A 22,406-nucleotide genomic window follows, 5' to 3' on the forward strand; every position below is an offset into this window, starting at 1 on the left:
TTTTGTTGGTAAAACTGTGTAGGGTACGGCTTCCCACTGATTGTCCAGTTTATTGGTTCGACGATTTCTCTTGAGCACTTGGTCACCCGGTCTTAATGGGGTCGCTAGAGCATTCTGGTTGAAAGTTCGCTCTTGTCTTTCTCTAGTTTGCTGAAGGCTTCTTTCCACACTCTCTTGCACTTGGCGATACTGCTTTTGCCGTATGATATCCCAATTGGAGTCTTGAACTTCTGCGTCTGGTTTCAGAATTCCCATTTCTAGATCGATTGGTAATTGGCCGGGTCTTGCACGCATAAGGTAAGCTGGGGTGCAGTTGGTGGAGCTCACCGGGACATGATTATACAGATCCACCAAGTCAGGCAATTTCTCTGGCCATTGATTCCTTTCTGTCTCAGATAAAGTCTTTAGTAGGTCTATTACAATATGGTTCATCTTCTCGCATAAGCCGTTTGTTTGTGGATGATAGGCCGTCGTCCGGATCTTTTTGCAACCATACATATTACAGAATTCTCTGAAGATCTCTGATTCAAAGGCTGTACCTTGGTCGGTGAGAACCTGTTCCGGATATCCATGGGGTCTACAAAAGTACGTTTGGAACGCTTTGGCTGCTGTTTTTGCTGTCAGATCTTTTACGGGTACTACTACCAAGAAACGTGAATAATGGTCCACGATGGTCAAGGCATAGACATAGCCGGACCGGCTTGGTGTCAACTTCACGTGGTCCATGGCTACAAGTTCAAGTGGTTGTTTGGTGATTATGGGCTGCAGTGGTGCTCTTTGGTTCTTTTGATCGTTTCTTCTGAGGTTGCACGGGCCACAATTTCTGCACCACTGTTCGATTGATTTTCTCATCCCGACCCAATAAAATCTTTCTCTTAGAAGTACTTCTAACTTTTTCCAACCGAAGTGACCAGCACCATTGTGGTAAGCTTCGAGGACCATCTTCACATCTTGTTTAGGCACAATAATCTGCCAAACCAATTCATGTGTTTTCGGATTGGTGTATCTTCTACAGAGCTTCCCTTGATACAGGAACATTTTGCCTCTCTCTTTCCAGAGTTGATGCGTCTCTTCTGGGGCATCCTCATCGGGATATGCACTTTGCTCAGTCAACAGTTCCTTCACCAACTTCACAGCCGGATTGCTGTCTTGGGTGTCAGCCCATCTATGGTGTGCTAACGGATTAAAATTCACCTCTTGTTGTTTCTGATAGGTACTTGACTGATGATGTTTTGCCTTGGGACGATGGAAGGCTGGTAGTTCAATTTCTTCAAGCTCCCCCGTTTCCTCTTCTACATCTCTCAAGTGTGGCATCCGGGATAGGGCATCGGCATTTCCATTCTTGCGACCTGCTCGATACTTGATTATGAAGTTGTAATTAGATAACCGGGCTATCCATCGCTGTTCTAACGCACCTAATTTGGCTGTGTCCAGGTGGGTCAACGGATTGTTGTCAGTATAGACAATAAATTCTGCAGCGGCCAGATAGTGTTTGAAACGCTCCGTCACAGCCCAAACTACTGCCAGTAGTTCCAATTTGAAGGAGCTGTAATTTTCTGAATTTCTTTCAGTAGGCCGGAGCTTTCTACTTGCAAAGGCGATGACTTTCTCCCGACCTTCTTGCTTTTGTGACAGCACCGCTCCTAGTCCCACATTACTGGCATCGGTGTAGAGGATGAAAGGTTGATGGTAATCTGGGTATGCCAGAACCTCTTCTCCAGTTAGTGCCTTCTTTAGTTGTTCAAAGGAGTCTTCCCTTTCGTCGTTCCACTGAAAAGGAGGGTTTCGGTTTGAAGGTTTCTTCGTCTGCCCTACCAAGGTGTCTTGCAAGGGTGCTGCCAACTTGGTAAATCCTTTTATAAATCTGCGATAGTAACCCACCAATCCCAGGAATTGTCTCACTTCTTTTGCGCTGGTAGGTCTTGGCCAATCCCTTATGGCGCTTATTTTCTCGGGATCTGGTGCTACTCCCTCCGAACTCACGATGTGTCCCAGGTACTGTACCTTTGGCTTGAGAAGGTGACATTTGGATGGCTTGACTTTCATGCCATACCTGGATAAGGCTTCGAACACTTCTGCCAGGTCTATTAAGTGTTGTTCGTAAGTCTTTGAGTAGACGATCACATCATCTAGGTACAGGAGGACGGTCTCGAAGTTCTTGTGTCCGAGGCAGCATTCCATCAGCCGCTGGAAGGTACCGGATGCGTTGCAGAGTCCGAACGGCATGCGATTAAATTCACATAGACCCATTGGTGTGGTGAATGCCGTCTTTTCCTTATCTCTCTCAGCCACAGGGACTTGCCAATACCCGCTTGTTAAGTCTAAGGTGGAAAAATAATTAGCAGATTTCAAAGCAGTTAAGGACTCTTCTATCCTAGGCAAGGGGTAGGCGTCTTTATGGGTGATGTTATTAATCTTCCGGTAGTCTACGCACATTCTCATGGTTCCGTCCTTTTTTTTGACAATCACTAGAGGGGCCGCCCAGGGGCTACAGCTGTCTCTGATTACCCCGGCCTGTTTCATTTCCCTCAGCATATCTTTTGCACATTGATAGTGAGCGGGCGGTATGGGTCTATATCTTTCTTTTATTGGGGGATGGTCACCTGTGGGGATTGTGTGTTCTACCCCTTCTATCCGTCCGAAGTCCAATGGGTGTTTACTGAAGACTTGTTCATATTCCGTCACTAGCCTATACACCCCTTGTTTTTGATGGGTAGGTGTTGAATTTATGCCCACGTGTAGCTGTTGGCACCAATCCTCCATTTCTCCATCTGAGCCATTGCCTTCCACCTGACAGGTTGGTTCTAAGGGCTCAATGGTTGTGATGGCATTGTTGTCAACAGTATATAGCTTTGCCATTGTAGCATACCTTGGCAAAGTGACCTCTTCCTCTCCACAGTTCAAAAGTCGTACCGGCACTCGTCCCCGGTGTACCTCGACTATCCCTCGTGCTGTGAGTATAGTGGGCCTGCTGTCGGTGTACACTGGTTCTATTAAGGCTTGATAATCTCGTCCCTTAGTACCAATGGCTGCTCTACACCATACCAGCATTTCTGTTTTTGGTGGGATTACAATAGACGTTGGATCACTTACCCTCACACTGCCGATTTCTCCACCTGCAACTTCTACCTGTTGCCTTAACATCAATACTTTTATTTCCCTCCGGAGAACTCTCTGCTGGCAGGATTGGGCAGTTTCAGCAATTTGCTGTAAGACAGAAATGACTTCGGAAAAGCAGTTCTCTAACACATTCATTCCTATCAATACAGTTGGTTCACAGTTCCGCCGGTCAACATCAACAACAATTATACCCTGTTTCTTCAGTTCTACTTTACCAATCTTTATGGTCATCTCCCTGAATCCTAGTTTCGGTACCAACTTACCATTACTGGCCCATATATCTAGTTCAACATCAGAGGGCCCTTTATCAATATCTGCATCAGCCCAGTACCTCTTATAAAGGATATACGGTATAGATGAAATCTGGGAACCTGTGTCCAGCAAAGCGTTGAGGGGAATTCCGTCCAGCACGATAGGGATAATGGGTCGTCCTCCGATGTACCTGTCGTGCCAGGGTGTTGGGCCTTGAAAGTTCATTCCTGCGAAGCGGCCCGCATTCCCAGGGGATTCCCGTTTAAATCACAATCTCGTGCAAAGTGGCCCGGCTGCTGGCAACGGCGGCAAATGGGCTGTCCATCCGGTTGGTAGCGGTCGCGGGGTCGTCCTCTCCATGTCGGGTATCTCCGGGGTCTCATCCATGGAACATCCTCTCTACAGTTTGCCAACTCCATCTTGTGTCCTCTCATCTCCTGCATGGTTTTAGCCATTGAAGCAACAACATCAGCTAAAGAGTCAAGCTTTTGTTGAAGAGCCTCATTAGTACTGGGCCCCAGGGGCTTAGCAATGGCCCCAGACATAGCTGATGTCACTGGCACTCCCTGTTGTTGAGGTGCCTCTGCCATGGGTTGCGCAGGATCCTGATCCCGAGGTGCCTCTGCCAGCTGGAGACGTATAGCGCTCTCCTTTAATTGGGCAAATGTCAATTCAGGGTTCTTAAAAACAAGCATGCTCACATGCCCCCGGTGAGAAGGGGTGTAGAGTCCCTCAATAAATTGATCTCTTAGCAGTTTATCCGCTCCGGTGTTAAAAATGGGTTCAGCCAGTGTAAGTGATTTAAGGGCTTCCTGCAGGTTTAAGGCAAAGTCTCTCACGCCCTCATTAGCTTTTTGTTTGCAATTAAAGAATCGTATTTTAGCTTTGCTGCTGGCCGTGGTTTCAAATGTAGCTTTTAATCCAGCAAATATGCGTTCAACAGTGCCTTTTAGATCAGCTGCCCATGCTGTGACTTCTCGCTTAGCATGGCCACTTAACTGCATCATCAGGAGACTAACACGCTGAACTTCACCCACAGGGAACATGTCAAAATGGGCCAGCATCTTTTCTCTGAAATCGTCAAGGGTATTAGGCTCACCTTCATACATTGGAAGCCATGGGCCACCCGGGGTATATGGCATCAGCACCGGCATGATGGGCGCCACTCCTTGCACCGCTGCGCTGCCGGACTCTCTATTGACACTCTGTCTTTTAGCTGCATTAGCGTTGCCGGGTGCTGCGGCGTCTCCGTGCTGCGACATACTGTGCCCCCTTAGTTAATCTGGACCCTTCCGGTCCTCCGCTTCCGTCGGGATAGTGTAGATTCGTTCCGCTGTGCAGCAGGATCGATTTTCCCCTTGCTCTGATGTCAGAGCGCTCAGCTTGGTGCCGCCCACAATTACACGCCCCCTGCTGCTCCCACCCACCGCGCTCTGTAATGGCGGATTCTGAAGTTTTTCAGTTAGACTGGGGCTCAGGTGATGGCGCAGCTCAATTAACAGTCTCGTGCCTAACGGTTATGAAGTGATTACCTCAGGGGATGGCGGCCATCTTTACTCCATTATAACCAATGGGGAAAAGTCACTTTCAATAGTTTTCAATGGGGAATGGATTTTTCTTTAATAAAGTCAATTTTCAAGATTTTTCATCCCAGTTTTCACAGTTTTGGGCTCCAATCACGGCACACAATACCCGGTATACGGGCTGGCTAGATCCTGTTCGTGACGCCAATTGTGACGCCCAGGAGACCGGGATACCCAGCACCGGACCAATGGAGTCTGTCTCTTGAGGGGGATGTCACGGGTGGCTTGACCCGGTGCTGTGGCCTCAGGCAATGCACAGTGTAAGGGGTATCATGAGGGGACAGGCACTTACTTGATCAGCAGCAGATTCTCCCAGCGGTGACGATCCCGATCCTGGATAGATGGCTATTGTCCAAATGAAAGACTGAGGCACTGAAACGTTTAACCAGTTTACTTTAACATAAAAGGATTTACAACCAGTCCTGTCACCGGAGTCTGTATGGGAACTCTGAGTTACTTTGACCCTGCCGGGGTCTTCGCCTCTTATTGTGCGCAATTTCTGTGTGGCCCTGCTGCTGTATGTGAACTGGCTGCCGGCCCAATCTGTCCCCTCCGGGTCCTGGTTCGACGGGCAACCCGAGTCCTTTTATCGGTTTACCCCCTCTGGGAGTACCGCTGAACTCTGTGTCTGTTGCTGCGTCCGGCCCTAGTGAAGCTGATATCACCTCACGTTTTTCCGGTTGCTGTATTATATATAATGAATACAGCCACGGATCCGGTATCCGTCTTTGCGCCTGTTCTGGGTAGTGATTAATGCTACCCGGTTCTCACAATGTCCTTTTTCTCTATCCTGTTATGGCTGGCAATCAGGCAACACAGCGTGCAGTAATCAGCGCACATACAGAGATCTGGCAATAACCCAAAACAATAGGACGAGCTCTGAGACGTGGAATCTCTGTAGACTGCAGTACCTGATCTATCCTCACACAACTGGAAGCAGCAGTGGATTGCGCCTATCAACTACCTATGCAACTCGGCACTGCCTGAGGAGCTGACTAGCCTGAAGATAGAAATACAAGCCTGACTTACCTCAGAGAAATACCCCAAAGGAATAGGCAGCCCCCACATATAATGACTGTTAGCAAGATGAAAAGACAAACGTAGGAATGAAATAGATTCAGCAAAGTGAGGCCCGATATTCTAGACAGAGCGAGGATAGCAAAGAGAACTATGCAGTCTACAAAAAACCCTAAAACGAAAACCACGCAAAGGGGCAAAAAGACCCACCGTGCCGAACTAACAGCACGGCGGTGCACCCCTTTGCTTCTCAGAGCTTCCAGCAAAAGATAATAACAAGCTGGACAGAAAAAACAGAAAACAAACTAGAAGCACTTATCTAGCAGAGCAGCAGGCCCAAGGAAAGATGCAGTAGCTCAGATCCAACACTGGAACATTGACAAGGAGCAAGGAAGACAGACTCAGGTGGAGCTAAATAGCAAGGCAGCCAACGAGCTCACCAAAACACCTGAGGGAGGAAGCCCAGAGACTGCAATACCACTTGTGACCACAGAAGTGAACTCAGCCACAGAATTCACAACAGTACCCCCCCCTTGAGGAGGGGTCACCGAACCCTCACCAGAACCCCCAGGCCGACCAGGATGAGCCACATGAAAGGCACGAACAAGATCTGGGGCATGGACATCAGAGGCAAAAACCCAGGAATTATCTTCCTGAGCATAACCCTTCCATTTGACCAGATACTGGAGTTTCCGTCTAGAGACACGAGAATCCAAAATCTTCTCCACAATATACTCCAATTCCCCCTCCACCAAAACAGGGGCAGGAGGCTCCACAGATGGAACCATAGGTGCCACGTATCTCCTCAACAACGACCTATGGAATACATTATGTATGGAAAAGGAGTCTGGGAGGATCAGACGAAAAGACACCGGATTGAGAATCTCAGAAATCCTATACGGACCAATAAAACGAGGTTTAAATTTAGGAGAGGAAACCTTCATAGGTATATGACGAGAAGATAACCAAACCAGATCCCCAACACGAAGTCGGGGTCCCACACGGCGTCTGCGATTAGCGAAAAGCTGAGCCTTCTCCTGGGACAAGGTCAAATTGTCCACTACCTGAGTCCAGATCTGCTGCAACCTGTCCACCACACAATCCACACCAGGACAGTCCGAAGACTCAACCTGTCCTGAAGAGAAACGAGGATGGAACCCAGAATTGCAGAAAAATGGAGAGACCAAGGTAGCCGAGCTGGCCCGATTATTAAGGGCGAACTCAGCCAACGGTAAAAATGACACCCAATCATCCTGGTCAGCGGAAACAAAACATCTCAGATATGTCTCCAAGGTCTGATTGGTTCGTTCGGTCTGGCCATTAGTCTGAGGATGGAAGGCCGAGGAAAAAGATAGGTCAATGCCCATCCTACCACAAAAGGCTCGCCAGAACCTCGAGACAAACTGGGAACCTCTGTCAGAAACAATATTCTCAGGAATGCCATGTAAACGAACCACATGCTGGAAGAACAAAGGCACCAAATCAGAGGAGGAAGGCAATTTAACCAAGGGCACCAGATGGACCATTTTAGAAAAGCGATCACAGACCACCCAAATGACAGACATCTTTTGAGAAACGGGAAGGTCAGAAATGAAATCCATCGAAATATGTGTCCAAGGCCTCTTCGGGACCGGCAAGGGCAAAAGCAACCCACTGGCACGTGAACAGCAGGGCTTAGCCCTAGCACAAATTCCACAGGACTGCACAAAAGCACGCACATCCCGTGACAGAGATGGCCACCAGAAGGATCTAGCAACCAACTCCCTGGTACCAAAGATTCCTGGATGACCGGCCAGCACCGAACAATGAAGTTCAGAGATAACTTTACTAGTCCACCTATCAGGGACGAACAGTTTCTCGGCCGGACAACGATCAGGTTTATTAGCCTGAAATTTCTGCAACACTCTCCGCAAATCAGGGGAGATGGCAGACACAATGACTCCTTCCTTGAGGATACTCGCCGGCTCAGATAACCCCGGAGAGTCGGGCACAAAACTCCTAGACAGAGCATCCGCCTTCACATTTTTAGAGCCCAGAAGGTATGAAATCACAAAATCAAAACGAGCAAAAAATAACGACCAACGGGCCTGTCTAGGATTCAAGCGCTTGGCAGACTCAAGATAAGTAAGGTTCTTATGATCAGTCAAAACCACCACGCGATGCTTAGCACCCTCAAGCCAATGACGCCACTCCTCGAATGCCCACTTCATGGACAGCAACTCTCGGTTGCCCACATCATAATTACGCTCAGCAGCAGAAAATTTCCTGGAAAAGAAAGCACATGGTTTGAACACTGAGCAACCAGAACCTCTCTGTGACAAAACCGCCCCTGCACCAATCTCAGAAGCATCAACCTCGACCTGGAACGGAAGAGAAACATTAGGTTGACACAACACAGGGGCACAGCAAAAACGACGCTTCAACTCCTGAAAAGCTTCCACGGCAGCAGAAGACCAATTAACCAAATCAGCACCCTTCTTGGTCAAATCGGTCAATGGTCTGGCAATGCTAGAAAAATTACAGATGAAGCGACGATAAAAATTAGCAAAGCCCAGGAATTTCTGCAAACTTTTTAGAGATGTCGGCTGAGTCCAATCCTGGATGGCCTGAACCTTAACCGGATCCATCTCGATAGTAGAAGGGGAAAAGATGAACCCCAAAAATGAAACTTTCTGCACACCGAAGAGACACTTTGATCCCTTCACGAACAAGGAATTAGCACGCAGTACCTGGAAAACCATTCTGACTTGCTTCACATGAGACTCCCAATCATCTGAGAAGATCAAAATGTCATCCAAGTAAACAATCAAGAATTTATCCAGATACTCACGGAAAATGTCATGCATAAAAGACTGAAAAACAGATGGAGCATTGGCAAGTCCGAACGGCATCACCAGATACTCAAAATGACCCTCGGGCGTATTAAATGCCGTTTTCCATTCATCTCCCTGCCTGATTCTCACCAGATTATACGCACCACGAAGATCAATCTTAGTAAACCAACTAGCCCCCTTAATCCGAGCAAACAAGTCAGAAATCAATGGCAAGGGATACTGAAACTTAACAGTGATCTTATTAAGAAGGCGGTAATCAATACACGGTCTTAGCGAACCATCCTTCTTGGCTACAAAAAAGAACCCTGCTCCCAATGGTGACGACGATGGGCGAATATGTCCCTTCTCCAGGGACTCCTTCACATAACTGCGCATAGCGGTGTGTTCAGGTACGGACAAATTAAATAAATGACCCTTAGGGAATTTACTACCAGGAATCAAATCGATAGCACAATCACAATTCCTATGCGGAGGAAGGGCATCAGACTTGGACTCTTCAAATACATCCTGAAAGTCCGACAAGAACTCTGGGATGTCAGAAGGAATGGATGACGAAATAGACAAAAATGGAACATCACCATGTACTCCCTGACAACCCCAGCTGGTTACCGACATAGAGTTCCAATCCAATACTGGATTATGGGTTTGTAGCCATGGCAACCCCAACACGACCACATCATGCAAATTATGCAGTACCAAAAAGCGAATAACTTCCTGATGTGCAGGAGCCATGCACATGGTCAGCTGGGCCCAGTACTGAGGCTTATTCTTGGCCAGAGGTGTAGCATCAATTCCTCTCAACGGAATAGGACACCGCAAAGGCTCCAAGAAAAATCCACAACGTTTAGCATAATCCAAATCCATCAGATTCAGGGCAGCGCCTGAATCCACAAACGCCATGACAGAATATGATGACAAAGAGCACATTAAGGTAATGGACAAAAGGAATTTGGACTGTACAGTACCAATAACGGCAGAGCTATCGAACCGCCTAGTGCGTTTAGGACAATTAGAAATAGCATGAGTAGAATCACCACAATAGAAACACAGTCTGTTCAGACGTCTGTGTTCGTGCCGTTCTACTTTAGTCATAGTCCTGTCGCACTGCATAGGCTCAGGCTTACTCTCAGACAATACCGCCAGATGGTGCACAGATTTACGCTCGCGCAAGCGACGACCGATCTGAATGGCCAAGGACATAGACTCATTCAAACCAGCAGGCATAGGAAATCCCACCATTACATCCTTAAGAGCTTCAGAGAGACCCTTTCTGAACAAAGCCGCTAGTGCAGATTCATTCCACAGAGTGAGTACTGACCATTTTCTAAATTTCTGACAATATACTTCTACATCATCCTGACCCTGGCATAAAGCCAGCAGATTTTTCTCAGCTTGATCCACTGAATTAGGCTCATCGTAAAGCAATCCCAGCGCCTGGAAAAATGCATCAACATTACTCAATGCAGAATCTCCTGGTGCAAGAGAAAACGCCCAGTCCTGTGGGTCGCCACGCAAAAAAGAAATAATAATCAAAACCTGTTGAATAGGATTACCAGAAGAATGAGGTTTCAAGGCCAAAAATAGCTTACAATTATTTCTGAAGCTCAGGAACTTAGTTCTGTCACCAAAAAACAAATCAGGAATCGGAATTCTTGGTTCTAGCATCGATTTCTGATCAATAGTATCTTGAATCTTTTGTACATTTACAACGAGATTATCCATTGAGGAGCACAGAGCCTGAATATCCATGTCCACAGCTGTGTCCTGAAGCACTCTAATGTCTAGGGGAAAAAAAAGACTGAAGACAGAGCTAAGAAAAAAAAATGATGTCAGGATTTCTTTTTTCCCTCTATTGGAAATCATTGGCTGGCTCCTTGTACTGTTATGGCTGGCAATCAGGCAACACAGCGTGCAGTAATCAGCGCACATACAGAGATCTGGCAATAACCCAAAACAATAGGACGAGCTCTGAGACGTGGAATCTCTGTAGACTGCAGTACCTGATCTATCCTCACACAACTGGAAGCAGCAGTGGATTGCGCCTATCAACTACCTATGCAACTCGGCACTGCCTGAGGAGCTGACTAGCCTGAAGATAGAAATACAAGCCTGACTTACCTCAGAGAAATACCCCAAAGGAATAGGCAGCCCCCACATATAATGACTGTTAGCAAGATGAAAAGACAAACGTAGGAATGAAGTAGATTCAGCAAAGTGAGGCCCGATATTCTAGACAGAGCGAGGATAGCAAAGAGAACTATGCAGTCTACAAAAAACCCTAAAACGAAAACCACGCAAAGGGGCAAAAAGACCCACCGTGCCGAACTAACAGCACGGCGGTGCACCCCTTTGCTTCTCAGAGCTTCCAGCAAAAGATAATAACAAGCTGGACAGAAAAAACAGAAAACAAACTAGAAGCACTTATCTAGCAGAGCAGCAGGCCCAAGGAAAGATGCAGTAGCTCAGATCCAACACTGGAACATTGACAAGGAGCAAGGAAGACAGACTCAGGTGGAGCTAAATAGCAAGGCAGCCAACGAGCTCACCAAAACACCTGAGGGAGGAAGCCCAGAGACTGCAATACCACTTGTGACCACAGAAGTGAACTCAGCCACAGAATTCACAACACTATCCCTCTTCTCCTCAGGCCGGTGATTTAGGCCTGGTAACAGTCACAGGGCTGTTAGAGATTCAACTGTATGACCTCTCACTTTCAGCTCCTTAGCCCAACTGCCATTTCTTCTCTCAGACCAGAATGGATCAAGGGGAGTCTCTGGAGCTCCCCCTTCTGGCCGGAGGTGGTAGTGCAGTCTTGCTATTTTAGTATTTGTACTTACTGTCAGTAACTATTTTTGTGGCAAATACCCCTAGGGGTGCCACACTATCCTGCCACAAAACGGTGCATCTCCACACATATCTGGACATGTTGCTGTAAGTGTCCAGGCACAGCTTTCTGCATTTGGTCATGGGTCCTTGGGCTCCTCGTAAAGCCCCCGTCACACATAGCGAGATCGCTAGCGAGATCGCTGCTGAGTCACAAGTTTTGTGACACAACAGCGACCTCAGTAGCGATCTCGCTATGTGTGACACGTAGCAGCAACCAGGCCCCTGCTGTGAGATCGCTGGTCGTGTCGGAATGGCCTGGACCGTTTTTTGATCGTTGAGATCCCGCTGGGTAGCACACACCGCTGTGTTTGACACCTTACCAACGACCTCGCTGACAGGACGTCCCATTGAATCGTCATGAAATAGCATCGTTCTACAGGTCGCTACAGGTCGCCGCATCGCTGCTGCGTCGTTGGGGAGATCGCACTGTGTGACATCTCACCAGCGACCACATAGCGACGCAGCAACGATCCCTGACAGGTCGTATCGTTGTCGGGATCGCTTAAGCGTCGCTATGTGTGACGGGGCCTTTAATGTTTTCCTGATGTAATTGCTGAGACAGAAGTCTTCCTGGGGCTATTGTTTCTGCACTCCAGCACGATGTGCTAACACAAGGCTGGTGTACATGCCGTTCTGTTGTGTAACTTGTAAGCTAAGCGTAGCATTGAGCAATACAATTACCAAACAATGTATGCTATTTCAGACGGTCACATACAGCACCATGCGAGAAAAAAACCAATTCATCGGTGAAGGGTGTTTGTTATTTTCAGAATGTGGATGATACACCCATCTACTCTTATATCATTTATAGTCATGTTTCATTTTAAAGGCAAATTGTCATTCGATAATGTTCTGCTGTTTTACTTAAAGAGGACCTCTAACAAATTGAAAATAATCTTTTTTTTTTTCTTATTTTATTCCCACTCCTCCCCTAAGTATTATTATTATTTTTATTATTAAATCCACTCTATGGTCCCAGAATTACGGCTCTTTTTGTTCATTGATAATTTTTCTGGTGTTTACTGAGGTTGGTGTGGCTCACAGGATACTCTGTGGGCATATGTTTAGGCTACTTTATATTATTACAGTGTGACCAACTGGTAAAGATCATAAACAAATCCACTAAGTAAAAAGGCCCATATGTCTGGAACCGTATGGTGAATTTAAGAAAACCCCAAAAACTGACTACTCAGGATCAGCGGGTACAAAATAGGAGCAAAAACAGGTCACTTTTGACCTGGTAATAGGGCCTCTTTTTTCATAATTTTTCCCTATCACTATCTGCATTTAAAAGACCTAAAATCTTTCAATTTTCTGCTCTGATCACTTAACTTACCGTAATGTTAGGACTCGTGCATACCTTCGTAAATAATGTTATTTTGTCCCATGTAATTCAATGAGGCACTGCACATGTCCATTTTTTTCCGTGGACTGATTCGGTCTAAGGAAAAATGATGCAACATGCATGAGGTGCCACTGATAATTGGATGGCACTCGGCCATTCATGTCTATGGGCGTGGGCAAAACATTGAATCACACTCAGATGATGACTGAGAAAAGCAGCTCGCACTCCAATCGCACTCTGATCATATAATCGGACCAATTTTCTTGGGTGAGAGAAAATGGGTCCTGTGATCCTGGCCTTAAGCTAATATTACCTGTTCTATTGAGATCTGCAGTTATCGCAAAATCATCAGAGGCAGAATGACAATGGCAGGTATCGCCTCCAGTGTGTACAAATAACAGGATCCATCATTCACCATAGCTTTTAGTTGCAGCACAAGTCAAATGTCTATGTGACTGCAGTAATAGAAGCTAAGTCAAGATAGCTGCCTAAATAATGATATACATAAATTGAATAACACATACAATTGTATTGTTAAAAAATAATGTAGTTACGGTATATAAAAGATCAGCGATTGTTGAGGAAAAACATATCTCACTATTTCTTTTATTTCTGTTTAGGTTGTCAGATGCAGACTCTCCAAAGTAAGTGATGATCCATCTTGTGTTATAGGTTGGATATTTTTTGTATCTTGTAGATTGTGAGCCTTCGCAGGCAGGGTCCTCATTGCTCCTGTACCAGTTATGACTTGTATTGTTTAAGATTATTGTACTTGTTTTCATTATGTATACCCCTCCTCACATGTAAAGCGCCATGGAACAAATGGCGCTATAACAATAAATAATAATAATAATAATAATATTTTGGGGCAGAATGATAGTGATAGTCATACATTAAGGGTAGGTTATATTAAAATCATCAATAGGGCTGACAATCTATTGATGAATTTGCTTGGGAGGTAAAGAAAAGTCAGTTCAGACTTTTTTCAGTATATTCATTTATCATTAAAAATGACACAATGGTTTTATAAATATGAATTCCATATCTTTCAATATATCTATGCAGTAAAATAAAATCTATAAATACATCAATCTTTTTTATTGAGCTTCATATATTAAAGGAGTTGTCCACTACTCTGACAACCTCTTCTCAATCCATATGATTTCCTCTTATAAAATATCACCTATACTTGCCTTTGGTGCCTTGTCCCATTCCAGTTGTCAGCACTGGTTCTCCTGGGGATCGTCAGACATGTCAGTGTTATGCCATGTGATCCCTACGGCCAATCAGCGGTTGCTTCACTCTCCCATCTTTCACTTTCTGTGGATGTATGTGATCAGAACGAGGGTATAGTGAAGCCAGTGCAGATTGGCCGCAGGGATTGCGTGACATAACAATGTCATAGGATCCCCGGGAAAACCAATTCCAACACAGTTAGAACGGAGCTGACACTGGAGGTGATGAGATGTTACTTTAAAAAGGGGACACATAGGTATTCAGAAGGGGTTGCTCCGAGTAGTGGACAACTCCTTTAAAAGTACTTGAACAACCCCTTTTTACATGCTGTAGTCTCCCATGTAAAATAAATGAAGAAAATTTATTTTCTCCTCCTGCACCTCTGCTGTTTCAGCAATGTCACCCGACACTTTCATACTGTTATGCCACGTGAATGCTGCAGCCCATCACTGACCACTGATAGGCTGCAGCCTTCACGTGGCATAACTATGTCATATGAGCACCCGGATATCTACTTGGTGCCAACATTTTTGAAACATGGCCAGACTTGAGTATAAAGTTGTTGTTTTTTTAATTTTCCATAGGGAGCTGCAACATTTAGGAAGGGGTTGTCCAAATAGCAGACAATCCCTTTACCGTTTTCACAATGAGAACTAGGTTCTTACTTGCTTTGGGCAACAAAATCTTTTTTTTCAATTTGACAGTTAGAGACCCATAAAGAGAGACCTCTCAATATATATCTTAATAGTATTTCTATTGTTTTGTCTGCATCATTCTGTCCGTAGCACACTAAATATTCCATATATTTCTACTGTTGATATTTTAGAAACCTATTAGAATACAGTCCAAAAGAAAATCAATTGAGCAGTCAAGGTTCATATCCTAGTTCTCCCAATGGGGTGTCAAATCATTTATATTCACATCCACTTGAAGGTGTGGACAAGACGTTTTTAGATACCTATGATACCATCAAGAAAGGGAACTCAACAGATGATTCCGGTCAATACTACTATGATAAGGTATGTTCATTTTCACAACTAGCATCAGTTAAAGGGAACCTATCAACATGCTTATACTGCTCTAAATGTGAGCAGATTTCAGTGACAGGTTCCTTAGTGCCAATAAATTTTATTCTAAAGCTAAGCAGCGTTTTTAGAGAAATCATCATTTTAACACTCGTTTGTATCCAATAATTGTCTTCTTGATGGCACTCCATCAGCTTCTATCAGAGCTGCATGATTGCCGGATAAACAGAATCAAACAATGTGAAGAATGAATACGGGACAATTTCCTTCCCAAAGTTAGTGAAAACAAGTCAGGATATGCTTTCTACATAAAACAGAGCATTAAAACATAAAACAGATATAAATTGCTCCTGGCTGGAAGTTTGAGGAAATATGTTTGTAATCTGCGACACAGTTCTGGTGATGCCATGAAAGCTGTTATTAAAGCTGAGCCATGTGGAAAGATACAGGAGGTTTTTAAAAGTATTATAGTATTATTTTCTAAAATACTTCTGCACTTAAAGTTAAAATACAACTTAGTGTACGTTCACATTAGCGTTTTGCGTGTTTGCGTCGGGTGCCGCATGCGTCATGCGCCCCTATATTTAACATGGGGGGCACATGGACATGCGTTATGCTGCGTTGTGCGACGCATGCGTTTTTTTTGCCGCAAGCGTTGGGCGCAGAAAACGCAACAAGTTGCATTTTTTTTGCGTCCAAATTTCGGCAAAAAAGGACGCATGCGTCGCAAAACGCAGCGTTCTAGTGTGCGTTTTGGTGCATTTTTATTTGCGTTGCGTCGCCGACGCAGCGGCGCACAACGCAAATGTGAATGTAGCCTAAATGGAAGTTTCACGTGCCATCTTCAAGAGTTCGTGCCCATACTACCTTATGTACTTTTACTGGTCCTACCCTCTATTGGCACGACAGGATAAAGCTCCTCGTACATTTTAGATGGCTGGTGGGAAAATACTTGTTAGGCTGACAGACCGGCTTCTAGCAGCAGCAATTGGAGCTACCTCTAATTGCTGCTGTTTAATCGCAATGATTACCTACTTGACCTCTTCAAATATTGAGAGTCCAAATACAACCAATTTATCGGATCGAGAAAAGACTCTCGTGTTTTTATGTATAGAGAGAGAAAAGGGGAGCACTCCCTGTGTGAGACTGCAAGGTAATTGGGGAGGTGATGGGATGGGAATTGCTCATCTTATTGAGTTGTGCACCGCACAAGGCCATATTCCTGGCAGCACTCTGACAACACCACCGTTTTCTCTTCATTTCCCTTTCATTTTATTGTAATGTACAATAATTCTGTATTACAGATGTAGTGTGGCTAATTTTAGGTGAGTCCAAGTCAATATCAGGGCCGCAATCAGGGCATTACTGCCCTTACTACTCTGTGGGGCCTGGTGAGCAGAAGCAAAAAGGGGGGCCTGAACACACTGGCAGCCTGCTCCGGACGGGCCTCCCTCTCTTTTGCTTCTCACTGTGCACCAGGGACATTTAGTTCAAGGCTGCCACATGCCGGATGCATAACAACACTGGTGATTTAAAGATCCACCTACAGTGTTGTTAATACATTTGGCAGATGGAAATGGGCACTGTACCTTTAGGCTGTGGTCGGTCTAGGTTCATCATGGTCCTGACGTCATGTGACACTCTGCTCGCACTTCCTCATTGTGGAGGAGAGTGGCGTGCCGTGCGTATTGTGGGCGGGTGGCCTGAGACGGCGAACATGGGAAGTGAGGAGACTGCGTCCTGTGAGAAGGGGCTTTGGGTGGCTTCCTCTGGCAGCATGTGGCTGATGAGGGAAGGCTAGTGTGGGGGTCTGTATCCAACAGGGCTCAGGAGGAGGCTAGTTGGGACTGGGAGTCTACGTCTAACAGGGCCCAGGGGGAGGCTAGTAGGGACTGGAAGTTTGCGTCCAACAGGGCCCAGGGGGAGGCTACTGGGGACTGGGAGTCTGCTTTCAGCAGGGCCCAGGGGGAGGCTATTGGGGACTGAAAGTCTGCGTGCAACAGGGCCCAGAGGAAGGCAAGTGAGGTGTCTGCATCCCACAGGGTGAGGGTAGGTTAGTGATGGGAGGCTAGTGAGGGGAGGCTACTGAGTGGAGTGAGGGGAGGCTGCTGAGTCGAGTAAGGAGAGGCTAGTAGGGGAAGAGAGCTGAGGGGAGTCTGCATTCAGCAGGTGTAAGCTGCTTGGGTGAGTCTGCGTCCCACAGGGGGAGGCTACTGCTTGGAGTCTACGTCCAGTTGGTGGAGTCTGTGTCCCACAGGAGGAATTTGATGTGGGAAGGCTGAGGAGTCTGTTCAGTTAAGTGAGGGGAGGCTGCTGAAAGAGTGAAAGGAGACTAGTAGGAGAAGGCTGCTGAGGGGGAGTCTGTATCTAGCAGGTTGAGGTTGCTGGGGTGAGTCTGCGTCCCGCAGGTGGAGTCTGCGTGCGCAGGGGGAATCTTCGGGGGGAGGCTGCGACTCATCGGTGATCACTGTATTACCTGTACACTATACACTATATACAAAGCTCCTGTATATAATATCACTGTTGATTACTGTATTACGTGGACACTGTATACGAAGTACAGATCTTTTGTGTATAATGGCACTTATGGTAATATTAGTACTGTGTTTTTTTTGTTAATGATCAGTATTGTAGTATTCGGTTACTACGTGGTGGTAATATGTGATCTGGTCATGGTGTGGCAGTATTTGTTCCTTGTATATTCTATTATTCGGTCACAGTGGTGGTAATATGTGGTTTGGACATGGTGTGGCGATATTTGTTCTTGTATGTGGTATGATTCGGTCACTATGTGGTGGTAATACGTAGTCTGGTCATGGTGTTTGGGTTTTTTGTTCCTTGTATGTGGTATTATTTGATCACTATATGGAGGTAATATGTGGTCTGGTCATGGTGTGGTGGTATTTGTTCCTTGTTTGTGATATTATTGGTCATTTTAAGAATTGAAAAATAAATAAAAATATACCTAAATTGAATTGGATATTTTAACAAATGTTTAATAAGTTACAGTAGAGTAGGGCCCGGCCAAAGGAGTCTACATTGTCGTGGTGGCGGTTTAAAAAATCTTTTGGCCAAACAAAAGCTGCTGGCTATGTATGTGGTAATGGGAACTGTAAATGTGTGATTGGTGAGGATGTGGTGCAGAAGTGGAATTTTTCCAAGAGAGGACAGTGGGACTGTGCAGTTTGAGGGGTGTAGCCTGGGTGGAGTCTCAAGGGGTCCCGGAAAATGTTGCCACTTTGGGGCTCCACAATTCCTAGTGGCAGCCCTAGTCATCATGCCAGCTCTGCACCAGCTTTGCTGTAGTTGGGCGTAAATGATGCAAGAACAACAAAAGTCGCATAGATTTAGCGCAGCCTCCAGTTGAGACAGAATAATATGACTTACCATAGCTGTTTAGAATACTGCTGTAATAGCTTTGATGAATTGGGCCCTCTGAGTTTGAACATACTTTTACCCGCTAAATAGATAAACGATATAAAAAAAAGTAATTAAAGATAAAAAATCAATGTAACGAATCGCCTTCAGCAATATTATGACTCATATTTTGTTATGTAATTATTCTATTTGATGTCATCAGTTTTCTTCTAAGGTTACATGCTTTTCACATGGAACAAAGTAACCATACAATTACCAGCATTAGCCCTTTTGGAATGTGAAGTATTATAAAGCTGACACCTGACAGTATATAGACTATTGTTATTTTTTGTTTTCATATAGAATGAACTTGCTAATGGAGATTTGCTGTTAGTCCGTATTTCACCAGACGAGGAGGGCAAATTTGGATTTAACCTGAAGGTAAAAACTTTTATATACAAAACTTATAATAGCTAACGTTTTATTTTAGTATTTATTTGTTTTTGTTTTTGTACTGTTCAAATACTGTTGTATTTTATATGTACCATATTGATAAAGTGGTGAGGAATTAAATTATTCCCAATATTTACAATATGATTTCCAATATTTACAGGGTGGTGTGGATCAAAAGATGCAGTTAGTGGTCTCCAGAATCACTCCAGGATCACCTGTAAGTCTTGTGATTTTTTTCATTCCTTTTTTATGCAGCTTATATTTCTGTGATCATAGATTTATTCATCCACTTACTGTAGTTGTAATGCTCTGAACATTCAGATCAGCAGAATATTTATAGTGAGATAAGTTTTTAGATTTTCTCCTCCATTCAAATTGAAACAATATAAGAGTTATACTAAAAGTTGGAAGCTGAGGAGGCATACGCTGTCCTTCATTGTGTAATATGAATGGAAAGCAGCACAGACAGTAAGAAAATCTACAAATAAAGCTACACTTTAAAAGACAAGTGTAGCATTAAAAACAAGGTATACTAGAAATGAGCGTAGGGTCTATATAGGGAAGGGTGGGATAAGCTGTTTTGGTGCGTAAGGCTGTTATATATTTGTTTCATATAGTAACATGCACATGTAGCTCTGCTGAGCACGAATCTTCTATCTATGCATATAGCATTATTATACAGAAATGTGCTATGTACAGTGGGGCAAAAAAGTATTTAGTCAGTCAGCAATAGTGCAAGTTCCACCGCTTAAAAAGATGAGAGGCATCTGTAATTTACATCATAGGTAGACCTCAACTATGGGAGACAAACTGAGAAAAAAAAATCCAGAAAATCACATTGTCTGTTTTTTTATCATTTTTTTTGCATATTATGGTGGAAAATAAGTATTTGGTCAGAAACAAACAATCAAGATTTCTGGCTTTCACAGACCTGTAACTTCTTCTTTAAGAGTCTCCTCTTTCCTCCACTCATTACCTGTAGTAATGGCACCTGTTTAAACTTGTTATCAGTATAAAAAGACACCTGTGCACACCCTCAAACAGTCTGACTCCAAACTCCACTATGGTGAAGACCAAAGAGCTGTCAAAGGACACCAGAAACAAAATTGTAGCCCTGCACCAGGCTGGGAAGACTGAATCTGCAATAGCCAACCAGCTTGGAGTGAAGAAATCAACAGTGGGAGCAATAATTAGAAAATGGAAGACATACAAGACCACTGATAATCTCCCTCGATCTGGGGCTCCACGCAAAATCCCACCCCGTGGGGTCAGAATGATCACAAGAACGGTGAGCAAAAATCCCAGAACCACTCGGGGGGACCTAGTGAATGAACTGCAGAGAGCTGGGACCAATGTAACAAGGCCTACCATAAGTAACACACTACGCCACCATGGACTCAGATCCTGCAGTGCCAGACGTGTCCCACTGCTTAAGCCAGTACATGTCCGGGCCCGTCTGAAGTTTGCTAGAGAGCATTTGGATGATCCAGAGGAGTTTTGGGAGAATGTCCTATGGTCTGATGAAACCAAACTGGAACTGTTTGGTAGAAACACAACTTGTCGTGTTTGGAGGAAAAAGAATACTGAGTTGCATCCATCAAACACCATACCTACTGTAAAGCATGGTGGTGGAAACATCATGCTTTGGGGCTGTTTCTCTGCAAAGGGGCCAGGACGACTGATCCGGGTACATGAAAGAATGAATGGGGCCATGTATCGTGAGATTTTGAGTGCAAACCTCCTTCCATCAGCAAGGGCATTGAAGATGAAACGTGGCTGGGTCTTTCAACATGACAATGATCCAAAGCACACCGCCAGGGCAACGAAGGAATGGCTTCGTAAGAAGCATTTCAAGGTCCTGGAGTGGCCTAGCCAGTCTCCAGATCTCAACCCTATAGAAAACCTTTGGAGGGAGTTGAAAGTCCGTGTTGCCAAGCGAAAAGCCAAAAACATCACTGCTCTAGAGGAGATCTGCATGGAGGAATGGGCCAAAATACCAACAACAGTGTGTGGCAACCTTGTGAAGACTTACAGAAAACGTTTGACCTCTGTCATTGCCAACAAAGGATATATTACAAAGTATTGAGATGAAATTTTGTTTCTGACCAAATACTTATTTTCCACCATAATATACAAATAAAATGTTAAAAAAACAGACAATGTGATTTTCTGGATTTTTTTTTCTCAGTTTGTCTCCCATAGTTGAGGTTTACCTATGATGTAAATTACAGACGCCTCTCATCTTTTTAAGTGGTGGAACTTGCACTATTGCTGACTGACTAAATACTTTTTTGCCCCACTGTATGTGTCACTGAGCGTTATCACTCAGTGTCCAATTGGCTGTAGACAGAAATATATAGAAAATTGCACCTCCAATTTCACCAGTCTGCATCATTCTTTGCCCACTTCTTAGTTCTACTTACAGTTACAAGCTCCTGAGAATAGTTGCTGTCTCCTGAAACATAAACCATGTTTAAATAATTGCATTTATATAATCGGCATTGAAGGTGTTATTTTATTCAGAATTACTCTTCTTCCATCACTTTGAGAAAACAATGGACCGCAATGCCCGGAGTAGCCGAAAGTCTCATGGATATATATGAGGTTGAGAGACCCACGTTCAGTCCAGATATTGCAGTTTTTTATATGAATCACAAACAGAAGCAAGGGATCCAATTCATTATTGCATATGTGCTTTTTTTTGTCTAATTTTATGGTACATTTTGCCTGTTTCTTTTTATCTGCACCCAATTCTTCTTTTAATTTGCACCTTATTTAAAGTTTATTTCATGTGAACGTTTATTTTTTTAAGTGCACCTTTGAGGACGGGGTTTAGGGTTTTTCCAAATGTTTTGGCTGAAAAAATAAGGGCCCAATTTAAACTTTGTCAACTTTCTTTTTTGACTTGTGTTTGTTATTTATGTTTATGGCACACATAATTCATGAATTTTGGGCGTAGCCTTAAATAATAATTTTTTGTCCCCCTTTTAAAAAGTTCTCGACTGTCTACTGTATATAAATGTCGGTACTTGCTTGACTTTGTGCAGCACTAAAGTTTATCAACGGTAGGTGGTCTAGTAGCACTAAGGAACCCTAAGGTCCTGCAAGCCCTGTCCTTCCAGTGCAGAGAGATAGCTCTGGCAGGTGACATCATTGGGACCTGATTGGATTAGCTCGCAATGATGTTAACCCTTTGTAATCTTCTAGATCAATTGCTATTTGCGGCATTTATAAGATTGTGAGAGAGAAAGCGCTCCTTCTCCTCCAGTGCCCCCGTGACATGATAATAGGGGAGCCA

General features: G+C 44.5%; 1 protein-coding gene across 1 annotated transcript in view; it reads left to right on the forward strand.

Annotated features, from left to right (window-relative positions):
- Positions 1-22,406, forward strand: part of PTPN3 (protein tyrosine phosphatase non-receptor type 3) — a 486,371-nt gene that overhangs the window by 376,663 nt on the left and 87,302 nt on the right. The window contains exons 15-18 of the mRNA XM_069730487.1: positions 13,658-13,681; positions 15,100-15,292; positions 19,019-19,096; positions 19,269-19,325. Of these exons, the coding sequence (XP_069586588.1) occupies positions 13,658-13,681; positions 15,100-15,292; positions 19,019-19,096; positions 19,269-19,325 (352 nt within the window). The remainder of the gene's footprint in view (positions 1-13,657; positions 13,682-15,099; positions 15,293-19,018; positions 19,097-19,268; positions 19,326-22,406) is intronic.

This window comes from Ranitomeya imitator, chromosome 6 (assembly GCF_032444005.1).
Source record: "Ranitomeya imitator isolate aRanImi1 chromosome 6, aRanImi1.pri, whole genome shotgun sequence".
In the NCBI taxonomy this organism is placed as follows: Eukaryota; Metazoa; Chordata; class Amphibia; order Anura; family Dendrobatidae; genus Ranitomeya; species Ranitomeya imitator.